Source organism: Telmatherina bonti (assembly GCF_933228915.1).
Source record: "Telmatherina bonti genome assembly, chromosome: 24".
NCBI lineage: Eukaryota > Metazoa > Chordata > Actinopteri > Atheriniformes > Telmatherinidae > Telmatherina > Telmatherina bonti.
Genome location: NC_136633.1, coordinates 28,516,718 through 28,540,667, shown reverse-complemented (window position 1 = coordinate 28,540,667; position 23,950 = coordinate 28,516,718). Strand labels below are relative to the sequence as shown.

Sequence of the window (23,950 nt, the reverse complement as noted above, 5' to 3'; positions counted from 1 at the left end):
TGGCCGTAAGTAAAAACATATGGTTTATATACAGTGTAGAGCCGAATGGGGACATTAATCGCCATGTTGCACAAGTGTAGATGATTAGCATATTTTATATAGCGGAGATGTACTACTGTGATTTGGAAGTTCACATTATAATCTGAACCTAGATCTGGCTTGAACATGTATGTCTGGATTTAAGGTGAAGAAATTAGCATGTTTGCCAAAGTTTCTCATTTAAACAACAAACATAAGAGTTTGGACTTTTTACCAATTACCACTCTTCATATACTTTATACTAGGACTGGGCGACACGACCAAACCTCATATCCTGATATAGCTCCTTTTATCTCCCCATGACGATCCATAACCATATAAACTGTGTAACGTTGTGTCAGTCATCAGTTATGTATCAGGTGTTGCTAGGCAACAGCAGCAGTGATCTCCTTCCATCTGGGGGATCTATGGCCGTATGACGTTCCACAGGTAAATACCTGCTGCAGCGTCTGGAGTTTATTCTGAGCTTTTGCCTCCACATGACGCTGCTTTTTCTGCTTTTTCTCGTTGACTATTCTTCATTCTGGATTCTTTATCCTGATTCCTGCAGGTGATAAAATGAGTTAGTTGTGTCGGAGTCCGTTGTTGGGACTGTGAGCTGGTCTGTTGTCGGTTCCACCTCGCTCTTTTTATATCCAAACCGCATCCAGACAGAAATTTCTCTCTTTTAGGAACAAGCTCATCAGTTTGGGTCGGCTGCTCATCTTTTAGTGAATTATCCTCTGAAACACGTCTGCTGCCGTCTTCCTCCATGTTTGGTTGTGTGTTGCAGCGTGCCGTAAAGCAGCTTATGGTGGTGTAAACAATAGAGCCTCATATGAAACTATATATTTTCTATCGTCCAGAGGATATATATCGTCATATCACCCCAGCCCTACTTTATACAAAGAAGTAATTAGCATGTTAGCTTTGAAGACCATTTGTGTGTTTAAGTGTCATTACTTGTCCACATTGGAGGACAAGTAATGACCTCCAGTAATGACCTCAGTGTGCAGTTTTACACTTTTACTCTGGATGTAGTTCTGACACAATCCTGTATGGCTGGATTTGAGTGAAAACTTATTATTCACCAGTTGCAGCACCCAACATAACGACTGGGACTTAGCATTAGCACGTTAGCTTCAGATAACGGATGTAAAGGCATCATGAAGTGTGTGGATCAGGGCTATTCAGCTCGATCCCACGAGGGCTGTAGCTCTACTGGTTTTTAATGTACCCCAGGTTTTAATGGATCCAACAACCAATGAAGTTCCTGATGACGACTCATTAATCTGAATCAGGTGTGTCGTTGCAGGGATGCAAACCCTGCAGGGCTGCGGCCTTCCTTGGACCCACTTGAGTCGCCCTGCTGTAGATCATTTCTGCTTCAGCTCGAGTTTTTTTACCGCTATTCTCTGCGCTTCTTTAACTCTGCATGTCGGCCATATCGGGGAGGGCAAGAGTAACATTTAACAGGAAGTGCAGACTTATTTACTCGGCTAATCCACTACAACTGTCAAACCATTTGATCTTGATAAACACAAGAAGAAACAGGACTTTATAAGCAGCACAAGTCATGTCCCTTCATTTCCAAAATGCCCATCTCAGATAGAGACGTTTAGGGAAAAGCAGAACAAACGTCCTCCTGGGATTGTTTGTCTTGGATTCATAAATAAGATGAACTGTTTCCTCTGCGCATCGATCAAATCCAATCGTTGATAGGACAGATTGTGCTGAATTAAAACAGCATAATGGAAATAAAATAACAGCACAAGACAGGTCGGATGACTGTTTCCATGACGACAGAGACAACTTTTAGTGGTTTCACCCATCAGATCACCAGTTTGTTGTCCAACCACTATAAATAAAATGTGATAAATTGGAAGAATTCTGCTTCTGCTTGAAAAAATCAAACTTCTCCTCTTGGAGCAGCAGGGCAGAATGAATCCATCTCGGAGTTGTGTTTTCAGTAAGCCAAGTGATTTTCCACAGGCGAAGCTCCCATGTGCACGAATCAGAACGGATGGAATTAGACGGGCATCTCCTCACAACTTTATGAAATCAAAGCACTTTTTATACTAAAGTAGCACAACGTGCTTTTCAGAATAAAAAGCTAAGCTAAAACAAGGTTAAAAAAATCACATTAAAAAACATAGAATTTAAAGTCTAACACATACACTCACTTTTTCACACATACTCACATAGATAAAGCATACGGAACACACTCATCCAACCAACCTTAGGGATCCATCCACACCAGGACTCTAATCCTGACAGAGGCCACCACCTCAGGACCCACGCAGTCCATGGCAGGCCGGGAGCGCCCACCACGACCCATTAGGGAAGTGGAGGACACGACCAACCAACCACGACAATGGGAGTCTCCACAGTGGTAACTCCCTGAACCATTTGGACCCGGCCCTGGTGTGTAGGATCCCAATGAGGGAAACACTGGAGAACACTGAGGAAATTAAAATTCAATAAGGGAGATTAAAAACTTAAATCACTCTCTTGAAAGGAAACTAATTAAAAGCTTGATGGGTCTTAAGCTGACTTTGTAAAACCTCAACAGTATCCACCGTCCTCAGGTCCTCCGACAGACTGTTCCACAGATGTGGAGCGTAAAAACAAAAAGAAGACTCACTGTGAGTCTTTGTTAAAATGTTTGGAGTTTGTAAAAGTCGCCTATTAGAGGCCCTGAGGAGCCTGGATGGCTCGTAGTACCTGAGGATGTCTCACAAGTAAGAGAGCCAGAGGCCATTAAGAGTCTGAAAAACCAGTAGAAAGACCTTAAAACCAGCCCGGAAGCGGACTGGGAGCCAATGCAGAGACTTTAGGATGTGGATAATGTGGGCTCTCCCTCTGGTCCCTACAAGCAGACTGGTCCCAGTAAGCAGACTGGTCCCAGTAAGCAGACTGGTCCCAGTAAGCAGACTGGTCCCAGCAAGCAGACTGATCCCAGTAAGCAGACTGGTCCCAGTAAGCAGACTGGTCCCTACAAGCAGACTGGTCCCTACAAGCAGACTGGTCCCTGTAAGCAGACTGGTCCCTACAAGCAGACTGGTCCCAGTAAACAGACTGGTCCCTGTAAGCAGACTGGTCCCTACAAGCAGACTGGTCCCTGTAAGCAGACTGGTCCCTACAAGCAGACTGGTCCCTACAAGCAGACTGGTCCCTACAAGCAGACTGGTCCCTACAAGCAGACTGGTCCCAGCAAGCAGACTGGTCCCAGCAAGCAGACTGGTCCCAGTAAGCAGACTGGTCCCAGTAAGCAGACTGGTCCCAGTAAGCAGACTGGTCCCTGTAAGCAGACTGGTCCCAGTAAGCAGACTGGTCCCTGTAAGCAGACTGGTCCCAGTAAGCAGACTGGTCCCTGTAAGCAGACTGGTCCCTACAAGCAGACTGGTCCCTACAAGCAGACTGGTCCCAGTAAGCAGACTGGTCCCAGTAAGCAGACTGGTCCCAGCAAGCAGACTGGTCCCAGTAAGCAGACTGGTCCCAGTAAGCAGACTGGTCCCAGTAAGCAGACTGGTCCCTGTAAGCAGACTGGTCCCAGTAAGCAGACTGGTCCCTGTAAGCAGACTGGTCCCAGTAAGCAGACTGGTCCCTGTAAGCAGACTGGTCCCTACAAGCAGACTGGTCCCTACAAGCAGACTGGTCCCAGTAAGCAGACTGGTCCCAGTAAGCAGACTGGTCCCTACAAGCAGACTGGTCCCTACAAGCAGACTGGTCCCAGTAAGCAGACTGGTCCCAGTAAGCAGACTGGTCCCTGTAAGCAGACTGGTCCCTACAAGCAGACTGGTCCCTACAAGCAGACTGGTCCCAGTAAGCAGACTGGTCCCAGTAAGCAGACTGGTCCCTGTAAGCAGACTGGTCCCTACAAGCAGACTGGTCCCTACAAGCAGACTGGTCCCTACAAGCAGACTGGTCCCAGTAAGCAGACTGGTCCCAGTAAGCAGACTGGTCCCAGTAAGCAGACTGGTCCCTGTAAGCAGACTGGTCCCAGTAAGCAGACTGGTCCCTGTAAGCAGACTGGTCCCTGTAAGCAGACTGGTCCCAGTAAGCAGACTGGTCCCTGTAAGCAGACTGGTCCCAGTAAGCAGACTGGTCCCTACAAGCAGACTGGTCCCTACAAGCAGACTGGTCCCAGTAAGCAGACTGGTCCCTACAAGCAGACTGGTCCCTACAAGCAGACTGGTCCCAGTAAGCAGACTGGTCCCTACAAGCAGACTGGTCCCAGTAAGCAGACTGGTCCCAGTAAGCAGACTGGTCCCTGTAAGCAGACTGGTCCCAGTAAGCAGACTGGTCCCAGTAAGCAGACTGGTCCCAGTAAGCAGACTGGTCCCTACAAGCAGACTGGTCCCAGTAAGCAGACTGGTCCCAGTAAGCAGACTGGTCCCTACAAGCAGACTGGTCCCTACAAGCAGACTGGTCCCAGTAAGCAGACTGGTCCCAGTAAGCAGACTGGTCCCTGTAAGCAGACTGGTCCCAGTAAGCAGACTGGTCCCTGTAAGCAGACTGGTCCCAGTAAGCAGACTGGTCCCAGTAAGCAGACTGGTCCCTACAAGCATACTGGTCCCTACAAGCAGACTGGTCCCTGTAAGCAGACTGGTCCCTGTAAGCAGACTGGTCCCAGTAAGCAGACTGGTCCCTGTAAGCAGACTGGTCCCTGTAAGCAGACTGGTCCCTACAAGCAGACTGGTCCCTACAAGCAGACTGGTCCCAGTAAGCAGACTGGTCCCAGTAAGCAGACTGGTCCCAGTAAGCAGACTGGTCCCTACAAGCAGACTGGTCCCAGTAAGCAGACTGGTCCCAGTAAGCAGACTGGTCCCTACAAGCACACTGGTCCCTACAAGCAGACTGGTCCCAGTAAGCAGACTGGTCCCTACAAGCAGACTGGTCCCAGTAAGCAGACTGGTCCCAGTAAGCAGACTGGTCCCTACAAGCAGACTGGTCCCTACAAGCAGACTGGTCCCAGTAAGCAGACTGGTCCCAGTAAGCAGACTGGTCCCTACAAGCAGACTAGTCCCTGTAAGCAGACTGGTCCCTGTAAGCAGACTGGTCCCTACAAGCAGACTGGTCCCTACAAGCAGACTGGTCCCAGTAAGCAGACTGGTCCCTGTAAGCAGACTGGTCCCTGTAAGCAGACTGGTCCCAGTAAGCAGACTGGTCCCTGTAAGCAGACTGGTCCCTACAAGCAGACTGGTCCCAGTAAGCAGACTGGTCCCAGTAAGCAGACTGGTCCCTGTAAGCAGACTGGTCCCAGTAAGCAGACTGGTCCCTGTAAGCAGACTGGTCCCTGTAAGCAGACTGGTCCCAGTAAGCAGACTGGTCCCTACAAGCAGACTGGTCCCTACAAGCAGACTGGTCCCTGTAAGCAGACTGGTCCCAGTAAGCAGACTGGTCCCTACAAGCAGACTGGTCCCAGTAAGCAGACTGGTCCCAGTAAGCAGACTGGTCCCAGTAAGCAGACTGGTCCCTACACGCAGACTGGTCCCAGTAAGCAGACTGGTCCCTACACGCAGACTGGTCCCAGTAAGCAGACTGGTCCCTACACGCAGACTGGTCCCAGTAAGCAGACTGGTCCCTACACGCAGACTGATCCCAGTAAGCAGACTGGTCCCTACAAGCATACTGGTCCCTGTAAGCAGACTGGTCCCAGTAAGCAGACTGGTCCCTGTAAGCAGACTGGTCCCTGTAAGCAGACTGGTCCCTACAAGCAGACTGGTCCCTGTAAGCAGACTGGTCCCAGTAAGCAGACTGGTCCCAGTAAGCAGACTGGTCCCAGTAAGCAGACTGGTCCCTGTAAGCAGACTGGTCCCTGTAAGCAGACTGGTCCCAGTAAGCAGACTGGTCCCAGTAAGCAGACTGGTCCCTGTAAGCAGACTGGTCCCAGTAAGCAGACTGGTCCCAGTAAGCAGACTGGTCCCTGTAAGCAGACTGGTCCCTGTAAGCAGACTGGTCCCAGTAAGCAGACTGGTCCCTACAAGCAGACTGGTCCCTACAAGCAGACTGGTCCCTGTAAGCAGACTGGTCCCAGTAAGCAGACTGGTCCCTACAAGCAGACTGGTCCCAGTAAGCAGACTGGTCCCAGTAAGCAGACTGGTCCCAGTAAGCAGACTGGTCCCAGTAAGCAGACTGGTCCCTACACGCAGACTGGTCCCAGTAAGCAGACTGGTCCCTACACGCAGACTGGTCCCAGTAAGCAGACTGGTCCCTACACGCAGACTGGTCCCAGTAAGCAGACTGGTCCCTACACGCAGACTGATCCCAGTAAGCAGACTGGTCCCTACAAGCAGACTGGTCCCTGTAAGCAGACTGGTCCCAGTAAGCAGACTGGTCCCTGTAAGCAGACTGGTCCCTGTAAGCAGACTGGTCCCTACAAGCAGACTGGTCCCTGTAAGCAGACTGGTCCCAGTAAGCAGACTGGTCCCAGTAAGCAGACTGGTCCCAGTAAGCAGACTGGTCCCTGTAAGCAGACTGGTCCCAGTAAGCAGACTGGTCCCAGTAAGCAGACTGGTCCCAGTGAGCAGACTGGTCCCTACAAGCAGACTGGTCCCTACAAGCAGACTGGTCCCAGTAAGCAGACTGGTCCCAGTAAGCAGACTGGTCCCTACAAGCAGACTGGTCCCAGTAAGCAGACTGGTCCCAGTAAGCAGACTGGTCCCAGTGAGCAGACTGGTCCCTACAAGCAGACTGGTCCCTACAAGCAGACTGGTCCCAGTAAGCAGACTGGTCCCAGTAAGCAGACTGGTCCCTACAAGCAGACTGGTCCCAGTAAGCAGACTGGTCCCTACAAGCAGACTGGTCCCAGTAAGCAGACTGGTCCCTACAAGCAGACTGGTCCCAGTAAGCAGACTGGTCCCTGTAAGCAGACTGGTCCCAGTAAGCAGACTGGTCCCAGTAAGCAGACTGGTCCCTGTAAGCAGACTGGTCCCAGTAAGCAGACTGGTCCCTACACGCAGACTGGTCCCAGTAAGCAGACTGGTCCCAGTAAGCAGACTGGTCCCTGTAAGCAGACTGGTCCCAGTAAGCAGACTGGTCCCTACACGCAGACTGGTCCCAGTAAGCAGACTGGTCCCAGTAAGCAGACTGGTCCCTACAAGCAGACTGGTCCCAGTAAGCAGACTGGTCCCAGTAAGCAGACTGGTCCCTACAAGCAGACTGGTCCCTGTAAGCAGACTGGTCCCTACAAGCAGACTGGTCCCAGTAAGCAGACTGGTCCCTACACGCAGACTGGTCCCTACACGCAGACTGGTCCCAGTAAGCAGACTGGTCCCAGTAAGCAGACTGGTCCCTGTAAGCAGACTGGTCCCAGTAAGCAGACTGGTCCCTGTAAGCAGACTGGTCCCTGTAAGCAGACTGGTCCCAGTAAGCAGACTGGTCCCTGTAAGCAGACTGGTCCCAGTAAGCAGACTGGTCCCAGTAAGCAGACTGGTCCCTGTAAGCAGACTGGTCCCAGTAAGCAGACTGGTCCCTACAAGCAGACTGGTCCCTGTAAGCAGACTGGTCCCTACAAGCAGACTGGTCCCTACAAGCAGACTGGTCCCAGTAAGCAGACTGGTCCGTGTAAGCAGACTGGTCCCAGTAAGCAGACTGGTCCCAGTAAGCAGACTGGTCCCAGTAAGCAGACTGGTCCCTACAAGCAGACTGGTCCCTGTAAGCAGACTGGTCCCTACAAGCAGACTGGTCCCAGTAAGCAGACTGGTCCCTGTAAGCAGACTGGTCCCTGTAAGCAGACTGGTCCCAGTAAGCAGACTGGTCCCGGTAAGCAGACTGGTCCCAGTAAGCAGACTGGTCCCTGTAAGCAGACTGGTCCCAGTAAGCAGACTGGTCCCAGTAAGCAGACTGGTCCCTGTAAGCAGACTGGTCCCTACAAGCAGACTGGTCCCAGTAAGCAGACTGGTCCCAGTAAGCAGACTGGTCCCAGTAAGCAGACTGGTCCCTGTAAGCAGACTGGTCCCAGTAAGCAGACTGGTCCCAGTAAGCAGACTGGTCCCTGTAAGCAGACTGGTCCCAGTAAGCAGACTGGTCCCTGTAAGCAGACTGGTCCCAGTAAGCAGACTGGTCCCTGTAAGCAGACTGGTCCCAGTAAGCAGACTGGTCCCTACAAGCAGACTGGTCCCTACAAGCAGACTGGTCCCTACAAGCAGACTGGTCCCAGTAAGCAGACTGGTCCCTGTAAGCAGACTGGTCCCTACAAGCAGACTGGTCCCTACAAGCAGACTGGTCCCAGTAAGCAGACTGGTCCCTACAAGCAGACTGGTCCCTACAAGCAGACTGGTCCCTACAAGCAGACTGGTCCCTGTAAGCAGACTGGTCCCTGTAAGCAGACTGGTCCCTACAAGCAGACTGGTCCCTGTAAGCAGACTGGTCCCAGTAAGCAGACTGGTCCCTACAAGCAGACTGGTCCCTGTAAGCAGACTGGTCCCTACAAGCAGACTGGTCCCAGTAAGCAGACTGGTCCCAGTAAGCAGACTGGTCCCTACAAGCAGACTGGTCCCTACAAGCAGACTGGTCCCTACAAGCAGACTGGTCCCTACAAGCAGACTGGTCCCTGTAAGCAGACTGGTCCCTGTAAGCAGACTGGTCCCTGTAAGCAGACTGGTCCCTACAAGCAGACTGTTCCCTGTAAGCAGACTGGTCCCAGTAAGCAGACTGGTCCCTACAAGCAGACTGGTCCCAGTAAGCAGACTGGTCCCTACAAGCAGACTGGTCCCTACAAGCAGACTGGTCCCTACAAGCAGACTGGTCCCAGTAAGCAGACTGGTCCCTACAAGCAGACTGGTCCCTACAAGCAGACTGGTCCCTACAAGCAGACTGGTCCCAGTAAGCAGACTGGTCCCTGTAAGCAGACTGGTCCCTACAAGCAGACTGGTCCCTGTAAGCAGACTGGTCCCAGTAAGCAGACTGGTCCCTACAAGCAGACTGGTCCCAGTAAGCAGACTGGTCCCTACAAGCAGACTGGTCCCTACAAGCAGACTGGTCCCTACAAGCAGACTGGTCCCAGTAAGCAGACTGGTCCCTACAAGCAGACTGGTCCCTGTAAGCAGACTGGTCCCTGTAAGCAGACTGGTCCCTGTAAGCAGACTGGTCCCAGTAAGCAGACTGGTCCCAGTAAGCAGACTGGTCCCAGTAAGCAGACTGGTCCCTGTAAGCAGACTGGTCCCTGTAAGCAGACTGGTCCCAGTAAGCAGACTGGTCCCTACAAGCAGACTGGTCCCTACACGCAGACTGGTCCCAGTAAGCAGACTGGTCCCTGTAAGCAGACTGGTCCCAGTAAGCAGACTGGTCCCTACAAGCAGACTGGTCCCTACACGCAGACTGGTCCCAGTAAGCAGACTGGTCCCTGTAAGCAGACTGGTCCCAGTAAGCAGACTGGTCCCAGTAAGCAGACTGGTCCCTGTAAGCAGACTGGTCCCTACAAGCAGACTGGTCCCTACAAGCAGACTGGTCCCTGTAAGCAGACTGGTCCCTACAAGCAGACTGGTCCCTGTAAGCAGACTGGTCCCAGTAAGCAGACTGGTCCCAGTAAGCAGACTGGTCCCAGTAAGCAGACTGGTCCCTGTAAGCAGACTGGTCCCAGTAAGCAGACTGGTCCCAGTAAGCAGACTGGTCCCTGTAAGCAGACTGGTCCCTACAAGCAGACTGGTCCCTGTAAGCAGACTGGTCCCTACAAGCAGACTGGTCCCTGTAAGCAGACTGGTCCCAGTAAGCAGACTGGTCCCTACAAGCAGACTGGTCCCAGTAAGCAGACTGGTCCGTGTAAGCAGACTGGTCCCAGTAAGCAGACTGGTCCCAGTAAGCAGACTGGTCCCTACAAGCAGACTGGTCCCAGTAAGCAGACTGGTCCCTACAAGCAGACTGGTCCCAGTAAGCAGACTGGTCCCTACAAGCAGACTGGTCCCAGTAAGCAGACTGGTCCCAGTAAGCAGACTGGTCCCAGTAAGCAGACTGGTCCCAGTAAGCAGACTGGTCCCTACAAGCAGACTGGTCCCTACAAGCAGACTGGTCCCAGTAAGCAGACTGGTCCCAGTAAGCAGACTGGTCCCAGTAAGCAGACTGGTCCCTACAAGCAGACTGGTCCCAGTAAGCAGACTGGTCCGTGTAAGCAGACTGGTCCCAGTAAGCAGACTGGTCCCAGTAAGCAGACTGGTCCCAGTAAGCAGACTGGTCCCAGTAAGCAGACTGGTCCCAGTAAGCAGACTGGTCCCTACAAGCAGACTGGTCCCTACAAGCAGACTGGTCCCTGTAAGCAGACTGGTCCCAGTAAGCAGACTGGTCCCAGTAAGCAGACTGGTCCCAGTAAGCAGACTGGTCCCTACAAGCAGACTGGTCCCAGTAAGCAGACTGGTCCGTGTAAGCAGACTGGTCCCAGTAAGCAGACTGGTCCCAGTAAGCAGACTGGTCCCAGTAAGCAGACTGGTCCCAGTAAGCAGACTGGTCCCTACAAGCAGACTGGTCCCAGTAAGCAGACTGGTCCCTACAAGCAGACTGGTCCCAGTAAGCAGACTGGTCCCAGTAAGCAGACTGGTCCCAGTAAGCAGACTGGTCCCAGTAAGCAGACTGGTCCCTACAAGCAGACTGGTCCCTACAAGCAGACTGGTCCCTGTAAGCAGACTGGTCCCTGTAAGCAGACTGGTCCCAGTAAGCAGACTGGTCCCAGTAAGCAGACTGGTCCCAGTAAGCAGACTGGTCCCTACAAGCAGACTGGTCCCTGTAAGCAGACTGGTCCCAGTAAGCAGACTGGTCCCTACAAGCAGACTGGTCCCAGTAAGCAGACTGGTCCCTGTAAGCAGACTGGTCCCAGTAAGCAGACTGGTCCCAGTAAGCAGACTGGTCCCAGTAAGCAGACTGGTCCCTACAAGCAGACTGGTCCCAGTAAGCAGACTGGTCCCTACAAGCAGACTGGTCCCAGTAAGCAGACTGGTCCCAGTAAGCAGACTGGTCCCAGTAAGCAGACTGGTCCCAGTAAGCAGACTGGTCCCTACAAGCAGACTGGTCCCTGTAAGCAGACTGGTCCCTACAAGCAGACTGGTCCCTGTAAGCAGACTGGTCCCAGTAAGCAGACTGGTCCCTACAAGCAGACTGGTCCCAGTAAGCAGACTGGTCCCTGTAAGCAGACTGGTCCCAGTAAGCAGACTGGTCCCAGTAAGCAGACTGGTCCCAGTAAGCAGACTGGTCCCTACAAGCAGACTGGTCCCTACAAGCAGACTGGTCCCAGTAAGCAGACTGGTCCCAGTAAGCAGACTGGTCCCAGTAAGCAGACTGGTCCCTACAAGCAGACTGGTCCCAGTAAGCAGACTGGTCCCTACAAGCAGACTGGTCCCAGTAAGCAGACTGGTCCCAGTAAGCAGACTGGTCCCTACAAGCAGACTGGTCCCAGTAAGCAGACTGGTCCCTACAAGCAGACTGGTCCCTGTAAGCAGACTGGTCCCTGTAAGCAGACTGGTCCCAGTAAGCAGACTGGTCCCTGTAAGCAGACTGGTCCCTGTAAGCAGACTGGTCCCTGTAAGCAGACTGGTCCCTGTAAGCAGACTGGTCCCTACAAGCAGACTGGTCCCAGTAAGCAGACTGGTCCCAGTAAGCAGACTGGTCCCTACAAGCAGACTAGTCCCTGTCAGCAGACTGGTCCCAGTAAGCAGACTGGTCCCAGTAAGCAGACTGGTCCCAGTAAGCAGACTGGTCCCTGTAAGCAGACTGGTCCCAGTAAGCAGACTGGTCCCAGTAAGCAGACTGGTCCCTGTAAGCAGACTGGTCCCAGTAAGCAGACTGGTCCCTACAAGCAGACTGGTCCCAGTAAGCAGACTGGTCCCTACAAGCAGACTGGTCCCTGTAAGCAGACTGGTCCCAGTAAGCAGACTGGTCCCTACAAGCAGACTGGTCCCAGTAAGCAGACTGGTCCCTACAAGCAGACTGGTCCCTGTAAGCAGACTGGTCCCAGTAAGCAGACTGGTCCCAGTAAGCAGACTGGTCCCAGTAAGCAGACTGGTCCCTACAAGCAGACTGGTCCCTGTAAGCAGACTGGTCCCAGTAAGCAGACTGGTCCCTGTAAGCAGACTGGTCCCAGTAAGCAGACTGGTCCCTACAAGCAGACTGGTCCCTGTAAGCAGACTGGTCCCTGTAAGCAGACTGGTCCCAGTAAGCAGACTGGTCCCTGTAAGCAGACTGGTCCCAGTAAGCAGACTGGTCCCTACAAGCAGACTGGTCCCTGTAAGCAGACTGGTCCCAGTAAGCAGACTGGTCCCTGTAAGCAGTCTGGTCCCTACAAGCAGACTGGTCCCTACAAGCAGACTGGTCCCTGTAAGCAGACTGGTCCCTACAAGCAGACTGGTCCCAGTAAGCAGACTGGTCCCTACAAGCAGACTAGTCCCTGTCAGCAGACTGGTCCCAGTAAGCAGACTGGTCCCAGTAAGCAGACTGGTCCCAGTAAGCAGACTGGTCCCTGTAAGCAGACTGGTCCCAGTAAGCAGACTGGTCCCAGTAAGCAGACTGGTCCCAGTAAGCAGACTGGTCCCTACAAGCAGACTGGTCCCAGTAAGCAGACTGGTCCCTACAAGCAGACTGGTCCCTACAAGCAGACTGGTCCCTGTAAGCAGACTGGTCCCAGTAAGCAGACTGGTCCCTACAAGCAGACTGGTCCCAGTAAGCAGACTGGTCCCTACAAGCAGACTGGTCCCTGTAAGCAGACTGGTCCCAGTAAGCAGACTGGTCCCAGTAAGCAGACTGGTCCCAGTAAGCAGACTGGTCCCTACAAGCAGACTGGTCCCTGTAAGCAGACTGGTCCCAGTAAGCAGACTGGTCCCTACAAGCAGACTGGTCCCTGTAAGCAGACTGGTCCCTGTAAGCAGACTGGTCCCAGTAAGCAGACTGGTCCCTGTAAGCAGACTGGTCCCAGTAAGCAGACTGGTCCCTACAAGCAGACTGGTCCCTGTAAGCAGACTGGTCCCAGTAAGCAGACTGGTCCCTGTAAGCAGTCTGGTCCCTACAAGCAGACTGGTCCCTGTAAGCAGACTGGTCCCTACAAGCAGACTGGTCCCTGTAAGCAGACTGGTCCCAGTAAGCAGTCTGGTCCCTGTAAGCAGACTGGTCCCAGTAAGCAGACTGGTCCCTGTAAGCAGACTGGTCCCAGTAAGCAGACTGGTCCCTGTAAGCAGACTGGTCCCAGTAAGCAGTCTGGTCCCTACAAGCAGACTGGTCCCTGTAAGCAGACTGGTCCCAGTAAGCAGACTGGTCCCAGTAAGCAGACTGGTCCCAGTAAGCAGACTGGTCCCTGTAAGCAGACTGGTCCCAGTAAGCAGTCTGGTCCCTACAAGCAGACTGGTCCCTGTAAGCAGTCTGGTCCCTACAAGCAGACTGGTCCCTGTAAGCAGACTGGTCCCAGTAAGCAGACTGGTCCCTGTAAGCAGACTGGTCCCAGTAAGCAGACTGGTCCCTGTAAGCAGACTGGTCCCAGTAAGCAGACTGGTCCCTGTAAGCAGACTGGTCCCAGTAAGCAGTCTGGTCCCTACAAGCAGACTGGTCCCTGTAAGCAGACTGGTCCCAGTAAGCAGACTGGTCCCAGTAAGCAGACTGGTCCCTACAAGCAGACTGGTCCCTGTAAGCAGACTGGTCCCTGTAAGCAGACTGGTCCCAGTAAGCAGACTGGTCCCTACAAGCAGACTGGTCCCTGTAAGCAGACTGGTCCCTGTAAGCAGACTGGTCCCAGTAAGTAGACCAGAAAGAAGCATGACATCCTGCAGGTGCTGAAGGCGTGGATGAGAGTCTCTGTATTGGCCCGAGAGGGAAACGGTCCAACTCTGACCATGTTGTTAGGATGATAAAAGAAAATATTCCTGATTTTCTTAATGTGGACGTTAAACCTGAGTTCAGAGTCAAATCTAACCCGAGGTTTTTTCACCTGGTCACGGGGTTCTAAAGCCAGAGTTCTAGTTTCTCCCTCTCCGCCTCAGAGCCCACAACTAGAACCTCCGTCTGGTCCTGGTTTAGAGGAAGTTTGCTTCCATCCATGATCTGGTTTCTAAGATTCCCGTCAACAAGACGTCCGTCGGATTGGTGTCTTCAGTCATCATGGAGTTCGTTCTGTTTGTTTTGCAGGATTACTCAGTAACGATGGATGGATTGGCATGAATAGTTCAAAATGGTGCCTTTTGGAGGATTTCCGTGTTTATTTAGGATGTTTACGTTTGTTTTCTTTTTTAATGCAACCAGGAGCCGCTCAGCCTCTCCTGTGCTGCTGTCCACCCAGGAGGAAGTGATGTCATTCCTTCAGGAAGTACCTCACCCTGAGCTCGCCGGCTACAAGCCAGACAGAGTCCTGGGATTGTTCAGGACTGCCAGAAAAACAGGTAGGAGGCTGCAACGGCTTCACGACATGCCATTGGCCGAGGGTAGCCTGGCTGTAAAAGCTGAAGGAGATCAGTTCAAATATGCTCATTTTATTTCTCATCGTCAAATCAATCAATCAATCAAACTTTGTTCATAAAACCATTTTCATATGAAAATGCCTTCGGGGCCCTGGGGCCCGCGCTCTGTCTGCCCTGGGTGTCCGGCGGGGCCAGCCCTCACTGATCTGGGCCCGCTGGGGCCTGTTCCCTCTGACTACGGGGGGCTCTGGCTGGGTCTCGGGGTCTTCCTGGCCTTCCTCTTGCCTTTTTGTGGGCGGGGCCACATTGTATGGGCGGGGGGGGGGGTTACAGTATGTGGGCGGAGTCACAGTATGTGGGCGGAGTCACAGTATGTGGGCGGAATCATATTGTGTGGGCGGGGTCACATTGGTATGACCACTCTTCTCTGAACACGTTCCACTCTGTATGTTCTGCATGTGACACTGAGTTGCTTATTTACTTTCTGTGTGTCTGATTTAACTTGTGAGTTCTAGGTTCTCCTGATAGTTGATGGCTCCTGATAGTCATGTTCCTCCTCCAGGGGGAAGATGACTCCACGTGCTCAAATGCATTAATCATGTTAATGTGAAGCACAACTTCACTGTTAGATGATCGTAATTCTTACGCAGCATCCCTTTTAAAGTTTTTGTTTTAAAATATCAAAACTTCCTACTGCTGTCTGGTTGTCTGGATGCTGCTCCACAGGCTGAAGTTGAGGTGTTCATCAGTCAGGCTCAGATATACAGTTTGGAAACTGTCACCATGCCGACTACAGACCTCTGCTAGCCTGGAAGCTAGCTCGGCTATTTCTGATCCAAAAACAGGTTTCTGATGAAACAAAGGGGGAAATGAGATGGAGAGACAAAGTGCTGGAACATGTGAGAAAAAAGAGCCTGCAGCATCTGATAACAGACATTAAGATGCTTTGTGGTCGACGTGGCTGCTCTGTAGTCTTAGTTCTTATTTTAATGTGGCTTGTATGAACAAATAAAAAGAAAAGAGAAACTAACAACCTGTATTTCTACCGTCTCTGTTTGTGTGGCTCCTGGGCTCCTTTCTGAGGGGCCACAAAGGTCTCCAACATGTTCTTCAAAGTCTAATTTTAGCATCTCTGGAAGGTTATTTTCAGCAGCTTAATAATGTGTGTATGAAATATTAATGGGAACTCCAAGCTTGGGTGTGTGTGTGTGTGTGTGTGTGTTTCACAGGAAGAAAGTAATCAATGGTAGGTGTCTGCTTTTGTGTTGTGGTTTCTGGTCTTTCTGACCAGTCAGAGTACTTCAAAATGACACAAAAACGCTCCGCACAAGGTGAAGAAATGAGTGGAAGTTTCCAGATTTCTTGTTTTAATGCTGAAACAAAGTGAAGTTTCTCTGTGTCTCCAGGTTTCTCAGCGTTTACTGAAGCAGCAGAATCCCTGCGAGGTGAAGTCCTGAGTGGACTGCTGACGGACGGACTGGCAGAAAGATGGTACTGCTCTAATTTCACCAACGTCTTCACAGTTTCAACTTTTTCCTGTAAAAACAGTTTTTTATTGGTGGCTCAGAGTTTGAATCAGTCATTTAGTGCTTTTTCTTCAACTTGATTGGAAATGATGAAGCAAAAGTTAATACAAGACAAAACATGAGTTTTATGAATTGTTTTACTCTTAAAAAAACAGCATTTTATTGTCAGATGATGATGTCGCCAAGTGGAGGTGTGGACCCAAATGCAGAGACAGATGGCAGGAGGAACAGGTTTTAATATTTAAACCAAACTAAACGGTATTATATAATACAAGAACAGGACTAGACAGAGACTAAACAGGGAACTATAGTTAAACTAACTCATGCAGCAAACACAAGCAATGGGAACAGAAACCAAGGATTATAAATGCAGGGAAACCAAACAATACACAGGTGTAATGAATCAGCTGAGTCCAGGTGGATGTAATGAACAAGCTAAACAGAAAACACGACACCAGAGAACTAAAGAGACGACATGAAACATCACACCATGACAGAAAATGGTGCCTTCAGTGTTTTAACCCCGTCAGGTGTAAGACTATCATCAAATTGTAGTTTTTCTGGTTTAAAAATGAGCTATTCAGGCTTTTAGCGTTGAATGTTGCATCAGGAACACGTTTGGACACAAAGGCAGGTTTTTAAAACCTGTTTTAAAGAAAACTTTCTGGCTCTGTCAGGAAAAGAAACGATGCGAGTTATGATTCAACAAACTGTTTTCCTGGACATTACAGATTCATGTATGATGAGCAGCCATCCTCATTTCTCTAATTTAACTCAGATGTCATGAATTGCCACTCAAAATGGAGAGTTAGCGAACAACTCAATATGAAACGTATTAGTCAGTTAGCAACTAGGCAAATTAGCTAGCTAGCTAGTTAACATTTATCTTGTTCACGTTTCCTTTTTCCTCCCGAAATGGTCAAATTTGACTAACGGTAAAGGTTCTGACTTCTAAGTCTTTAGGTTTTTGCACATCGAGACTGGAGCGAAATTGGAAATAATAAAGTCTCAACGTGTTGATCTGATGCTACGAAAAAAAGAGAAAAAAGAGGAGGTTCATTCTGCTCTAGAGAAGAGAGGAAAACTTGTTTAGTCCAGGATCTGAAGCTGGACCGCTTCAGGATGGACTTTAGAGGATCTGCTTTAGCAGCTAGCTGCTAGCTTGAAGAAGCTAGCTGCTAGCTTGAAGAAGCAATAACAAATAAAGACCACACCCAGCCATGGTGATACCATGGTAACCATGGCTAAATGAAGCAGCAGCGATAAAGTGACACATGCAAAGCTTGCCACTGGCTCTGGTGATGTTGCTAACACGCCTCCTCTGATTGGCCGATCGTGTATCTGTTGGATGCAGACATGAAGAGAAATGAGACGTGGTGATGTAGACGTTGCCGTTGATCTGAGGAGAAAATTCTTGTCGATTAGCCACGTTAGCTTGTCCACAGCGCTCCTCTCATTGCTAATAGATGGAAAAGTCGCAGTTAGATGGATAGAAACAAGTTTATATGACTTTTCTGTCATTTTTGGGTCTTTAACTTCACCACGAGGTGATTTTAAACTTCTTTCTGACTTGTTCTGTGTGTTTTTCAACATTCTTCGTGGTTTTTAACACAGTTCACTTAAAAAGGAAGTAAGAAACCTGAACATTTGTCTTTTGCTTGTGTTTAGCTGCTGTCTGTGTGTAGAGATCATGTGTGATGTTTTCCACACAGGGCTGCAGACCACGCTGTGGACCCTCCATCAGTCTTGGTGTTCCCGTCCTGGGAGACGCTCGCTCGTCCGTCCGTGCTGCCCGCGTCCTCCTCCGCTAGCAAGCTTCTCACACACATTAACGCTGCACTTCTCCAGCCGGTGGTATGTGTGTTTGTGTCTCTGTAATCAGTTAAATGATGAAACCAGCAGGGCAATCATGTCATTAGGAATAACAACTGAAGTGTTTCTAAGAAAGCATCCTGCTTTAAACCTCATGGAGAGAAATACTTGTAGATAAATAGTGTGTGAAGCTACTTGGCCGTTCGCAGAAGCTGGAAGTCTCACGGAAAACAAATGCAAGTCATTTCTCACCATCAGGTTTACATTTGCTGAATAAACAGTTGCACAAACTGATGCAACAACAACTCAAACGCTTCGAATGCGGATGTTCCTCAACAAGCTCAGCTCTTCCTCCGACTTTAGTTTGCTTGACCACACAAGACGAACGTCCTTACCCTCCTTCGGGCTGATGCTCAAAACCATCAGTCAGTGATAAGCAGGTCGTCTGAGAGTATGAAAACGGTCAATCCTAAGAGCTTTTAAACCTCTTTTTCCCTCGTGTCGTCCCGCCCGGAAAATACAAATATGGACAAAGAGGTGGAGCTGAGAGGGGGGCTGTGAGCGTCATGGTGGATGATTGACATCGAGCGAACTCCGAGCTTTCTGTAGCTAAGAGCTAACCGAGCTAACCCGGAGATAACAGGAGCTAACCAGCTAACGGAGGTAAGCGGGCTAAAGCTAAGTCACGTTGTTAACCGGCTAAAAACCGCGGTTGTTCTACGTTCTTCTGACTTGAAGCGGGAGATCGGTACCTGTCAATCAAAAGGACATGCCCCTAAATATGCCGAACTTCGAGATCAAATTACTTTTAAACATGTTTATTTCTGCTGTAAACGTGTTTATTTCTGATGTAAACATGTTTATTTCTGCTGTAAATGTGTTTATTTCTGATGTAAACATGTTTATTTCTGCTGTAAACATGTTTATTTATGATGTAAACATGTTTATTCCTGCTGTGAAGTTGGTCTTTTTAACATGGGAGTCTATGGGGATTCGCTCTGTTTTGGAGCCCCTAGTGGATGAAGGGGGAACTGCAGGTTTTGGCTTCACTTTTAACCACCGAGGGTTTCTGCCTGGTTGCAGTGAATGTTCATGTTTTTAAGAGCCGGTTGACAAGTTTCTGTTTGTCTTTTAGTTGATCTGTTTTACTGATTCTTGGGGTCCTCCAGTGTTTGTGGGGGTGTCTGTAACCGGGGTGGTGGTGCAGACTGGGTGCAGTGCTGCTGGTGCTGTGGTGGAGGTTGGTGTTCAACTGTTCAAGGTTATTTAGGATTTAGACAGCCCCCATGTGCAGGAAGTCTTTTCCAGGTCTCGCCTGTTCCCACGGCCGTGAAAACCAGAACGTTTTCCAAACGCTGCCTTCAGACCAGTAGCAGTAGCTGCTAGCGTCCTGCTAGCTCCGGCGTTAACTGTCCCCCCCCCCGACACGTTTGGGTTACAGACCGGTTCCCAAAGCTTCCTGTCTGGCTTTGACGTTGCGTTTCTGTCATTTAATCATAAAAAATAATCGTTTTGGAATATTTATGAATTGTAGCCTGTGATGCATCGAGATGAATTGATTAAATGTTGAATCGGCCCACCCTGTTTCACCACAAAGAAACCCCCCCTATCCGTTACACCGCTCAGGATCTGGTTTTAGGCTTTTCTGCAGGTTTCCATTCGCTTCGGGCACATGGAGACATGCTGGGTTTAATGTTTCATCCCTCCATGTTTTACCTCCAGCCTGAGTTGACGGTGGAGAACCTGCCTTCCTTCCTCTTGCTGGGTAAAGCCCTCCTCCTCCTCTTTGTGGGGGAGGAGGAGGACGAGGTCGGGCGGAGGCAGAACCAGGCGCTGGTGCAGGAGATGAAAGGACTGGTGGAGCTGGGAGGAGCGAAGATGGAGCGGTACCTGCCCTGCTGGATCCACCTGTACGGACATCAATGTTATCCAACATTTATTGCTATTATTTTCACACTTATGAAGTCATAAATGGTGTTTGTGTTTCAGTGGGCACACCCCAGCTGGTATGTCCGTGCTGGGCTCATATCTGGGGTCCATGCCGCCGCTTCCTGCTCTGGTTCTCACACATTCACTGTCCGGAGGTAAAATCTATCAGTTCCCGCCCAACACCCCCATCGTGGCCTCGACTGTGCTGCGGTGGCTGCAGAGGGTGCAGGACGGGGCCGAGACACCCGCAGGTGAGAGGAGGATACCTGAGAGCTAATAAACCTGAAATCCTGCTGCACGAAGCATTAAAACGTTTACATCTCTACCAACAATCTCAGACAGGTTAGATCACCAGGTGGAAAGTCCTGAAGCAGGTTGTTCTACATTACTCCTACATTCTAACTGCTGAGAACCTGCAGAACATGCTTGAAAGGAAGCTCTATGTGGGTCAGGAGGGCAATAAACCTCCAAACAGCAACTTTGGGAGAAAATTAAAATTGCATTTCTAACTAATGAAAATCTGAATATCTAAATGTCCTAATTAGATATACTTATCAGTACCTGTAGACCCCTGTTTAATATTATATGTCCACATATCCATTCTGCTGGCCATACCACTTTTAGCAACTACAATGAGCCTTCAGCATCTACTGAGAGCCTTTAGCATTTACTGAGAGCCTTTAGCATCTACTGAGAGCCTTTAGCATCTACTGAGAGCCTTTAGCATCTACGTATAGCCTTTAGCATCTACGTATAGCCTTTAGCATCTACTGAGAGCCTTTAGCATCTACGTATAGCCTTTAGCATCTACTGAGAGCCTTTAGCATCTACTGAGAGCCTTTAGCATCTACTGAGAGCCTTTAGCATCTACTGAGAGCCTTTAGCATCTACTGAGAGCCTTTAGCATTTACTGAGAGCCTTTAGCATCTACTGAGAGCCTTTAGCATCTACTGAGAGCCTTTAGCATTTACTGAGAGCCTTTAGCATCTACTGAGAGCCTTTAGCATCTACTGAGAGCCTTTAGCATTTACTGAGAGCCTTTAGCATCTACTGAGAGCCTTTAGCATCTACTGAGAGCCTTTAGCATCTACTGAGAGCCTTTAGCATTTACTGAGAGCCTTTAGCATCTACTGAGAGCCTTTAGCATCTACTGAGAGCCTTTAGCAACTACTGAGAGCATTTAGCATAATACTGAGAGCCTTCAGGATCTACTTAGAGCCTTTAGCAACTACTGAGAGCCTTTAGCATTTACTGAGAGCCTTTAGCATCTACCTAGAGCTTTTAGCATCTACTTAGAGCCTTCAGCATCTACTTAGAGGCTTTAGCAACTACTGTGAGCCTTTAGCATCTACTGAGAGCATTCAGCATCTACCTAGAGCTTTTAGCATCTACTTAGAGCCTTCAGCATCTACTTAGAGGCTTTAGCAACTACTGTGAGCCTTTAGCATCTACTGAGAGCATTTAGCATCTACCTAGAGCTTTTAGCATCTACTTAGAGCCTTTAGCAACTACTGAGGGTCTTTAGCAACTACTGAGAGCCTTCAGCATCTACTGAGAGCATTTAGCATCTACCTAGAGCTTTTAGCATCTACTTAGAGCCTTTAGCAACTACTGAGAGTCTTTAGCAACTACTGAGAGCCTTTAGCATCTACTTAGAGCCTTTAGCATCTACTTAGAGCCTTTAGCATCTACTTAGAGCCTTTAACATCTACTTAGAGCCTTTAGCATCTACTTTGAGCTTTTAGCAGCTATTTGGAGTTTTATCATTTACATTGAGCCAATTGTAAGTACGTGTAGTTGTTAGCATCTACATGAATCTGTTAGCATCTAAATGAATTGGTTATCATCAACATAAAAACGTCAGCATGTAAATGAGACCATTAGCATCTACATGAAGTGGCGATTATCTACATAGATCCGTTAGCGTGTAAATGGAGACATTAGCATCACGTGAAGCCGTTAGCATCTACATGGAGCACCCAGAGCAGCCCATTTTATTTGCTATTGACAAACAGCATGACATCAAGTGGTTCCCCAAAACTATCTTAACATCTACAAATAGGGACTGATATTAATCACAGTTAATAAAAAGGCGAATAAAACTATAGAGATATTTTCTATACACTGTGCAGCACTAATCCAGGTTATCTGGTCTTGTGTTTCTTCAGTTTGCATTCTGTCTGCACTATGAACATGTTGTCATTTCTAGCAGGTGGTGGATTTGAGTTGTTGTGTATTTGCAATCAGCTTCTCTGTGAAGCAGCTGGCGGTGATGTTTTCCACTGCAGCAGTGGTCTGGAGCTGCAGCGACTCTCCTCTTACATGCTGTGATTAGCTGATGACTTTCCAGCTTGCTGTGCAGGCTGCGTCTCTTCATTACAATTAAATCTGTGAAAGATGCGAGTTGAACAAAGTGTCCTTTCAGAATTAGGGTCATGACTTTTACTTAAATCATTTGAACCCCTTTAGATTTTAAATGAAAGAGTTGAGATAAAATGATGGTTTTGAACCACAAGATCATCGTTTGCTCATGTCCTCCAGAACATTCCTTCCCTGCTCTGCTGGCTGAACAGATGCTGAATGTTTTTAAAGGCTGGACGCCAAATAAATTTCCTCAGTTAATCAGTTTTTGTTTGTTTCTCTGTGTGTTGACACGACGCTAGGAGGAAAGACATCAGCAACCTGTTGGACATTCTGCAGCTTATCAACATTAACAGCTGGATTTAGAGCAGATATAGTGACTCAATGTTTGCAACCCCCCCCGCCCCCCGCCCCGCTACGACTGAGTGGTTAATAAAATCAAATGTTGTGTCCTCTAAATGTAAGACGGGGAAGATGTGAGAGTCTTCGTGAACCTGGAGGATAAAAGGGGATTTTTAAAGTAGAAGTCCTGCCATGTTTATGGATCTACCTGTGTGTTTAGGACAGGTCTTTCCACCAACAGACTCGTCTACCTGCAGAGGAGCTGAGCTGATTAATCCAGTTGCTTTAGTCACTGCTTGGAACTGGATTTTTACTTTAAAGCACTGTTTCTCTAATGGGGGTAGCCTGGGGCTACTTCAAGGCATTCCAGGGGGTACGTGAAATTTAAAAAAATAAAATAAAATAAAAATAAAAATATATATATATCTATCAATATTTTTGTTTTCTTTAAAACATCCTTAACAAATAATATAAATGTCACATAAATATTTAATATATTCCAATAAATGTAAGTGTACGTTGATAAACTGAATTTACATTTAGATTGACACCATTTCTTTCCTCCAAAAATCCCACATTTCGACGTGAACTGAACCCCACTGTTGCCTTGACAACGCAAACAATGGAGTCCTGCTTAAAGTGCGCAGTAGAGATGTGCAAAACACAAAGTTTAAAAGGCCAAATGATAAAATGCTGTATTTGGTGTTTTTTCTGAACCAGAAGTACTTTGCACTGCTTAGGGAGTACTTGGCTGAAAAAACATTTTCCAAGGGGTACTGTGCTGCAAGAAGGTTAACCGCTGCTTTATGGCAGACCTCACAGAGGTAAATCACATTTTAAATGCAGCTCGTCTGCACACTTTGGTGTTTGAGTTCCAATGTTAAAAAACTAAGATGCAATTATATATTTAAATCTGCATGAAGGGTTTAGATCCTTCTGAAATGCTCCCAGTTTGAGAACCACTCATCTCGACTCATCAGAGCTGATTATTCCAGTAATCTGATTACTCCATAATCAGACTCTGAGTGGATCAGGAATTATTAGCAGAAATCTGCCTGTAACCTGAGAATCTCCTGAAACCGCGGACATGTTTGTGGCTTCTCTCCGTAGGGACGCTGGGCGAGGACCACTGGCCGCCTGCCGCCGAGTTCCACGACTTCCTGAAGATCATGGACACGCAGGAACCCGACTCCACCCGCCAGCACACTTCTGCAGAAGAGGAGGAAGTGGATGAAGAGGAGGTTAATGCTGAGGAACATTTAGTGGCAGAAGATGATTTTAATGCTGACGTTCACTCTGAACTGTAAAATAAACAGATGATGACACTACTGGTTAAACTGGTTGGCCTGTTGTTGTTCGTCTCTGATCAAACTGTGTTTTCATATGATAAAAAATTAGATTTGTTATCAAAGGAGATAATGTGAGTGGTTGTGATGAAACACCTGCAGGACAAACGGCACGAAGCAGGGGAGAGTTATGTCAGAACCAAAACCTCAACTGGGGAAACTGGTCACGATGATCTGGGAAAGGAAATCAAAAATACAGCGAGGAACCCACGGCGCAGATGGAGGAGGAACGCAAACCGGGTGAACACAA

The 23,950-nt window shown here is 49.0% G+C and overlaps 1 protein-coding gene across 1 annotated transcript in view; it reads left to right on the top strand.

Annotated features, from left to right (window-relative positions):
- txndc16 (thioredoxin domain containing 16) overlaps positions 1-23,661 on the top strand; it is a gene marked incomplete at its 3' end in the record, with an annotated part of 33,506 nt that extends 9,845 nt beyond the window's left edge. The window contains exons 15-20 of the mRNA XM_079264151.1: positions 14,230-14,366; positions 15,791-15,875; positions 17,623-17,764; positions 19,445-19,632; positions 19,712-19,902; positions 23,465-23,661. Coding sequence (XP_079120277.1) covers positions 14,230-14,366; positions 15,791-15,875; positions 17,623-17,764; positions 19,445-19,632; positions 19,712-19,902; positions 23,465-23,661 — 940 coding nt within the window. The remainder of the gene's footprint in view (positions 1-14,229; positions 14,367-15,790; positions 15,876-17,622; positions 17,765-19,444; positions 19,633-19,711; positions 19,903-23,464) is intronic.
- Positions 23,662-23,950: the final 289 nt, after the last annotated feature.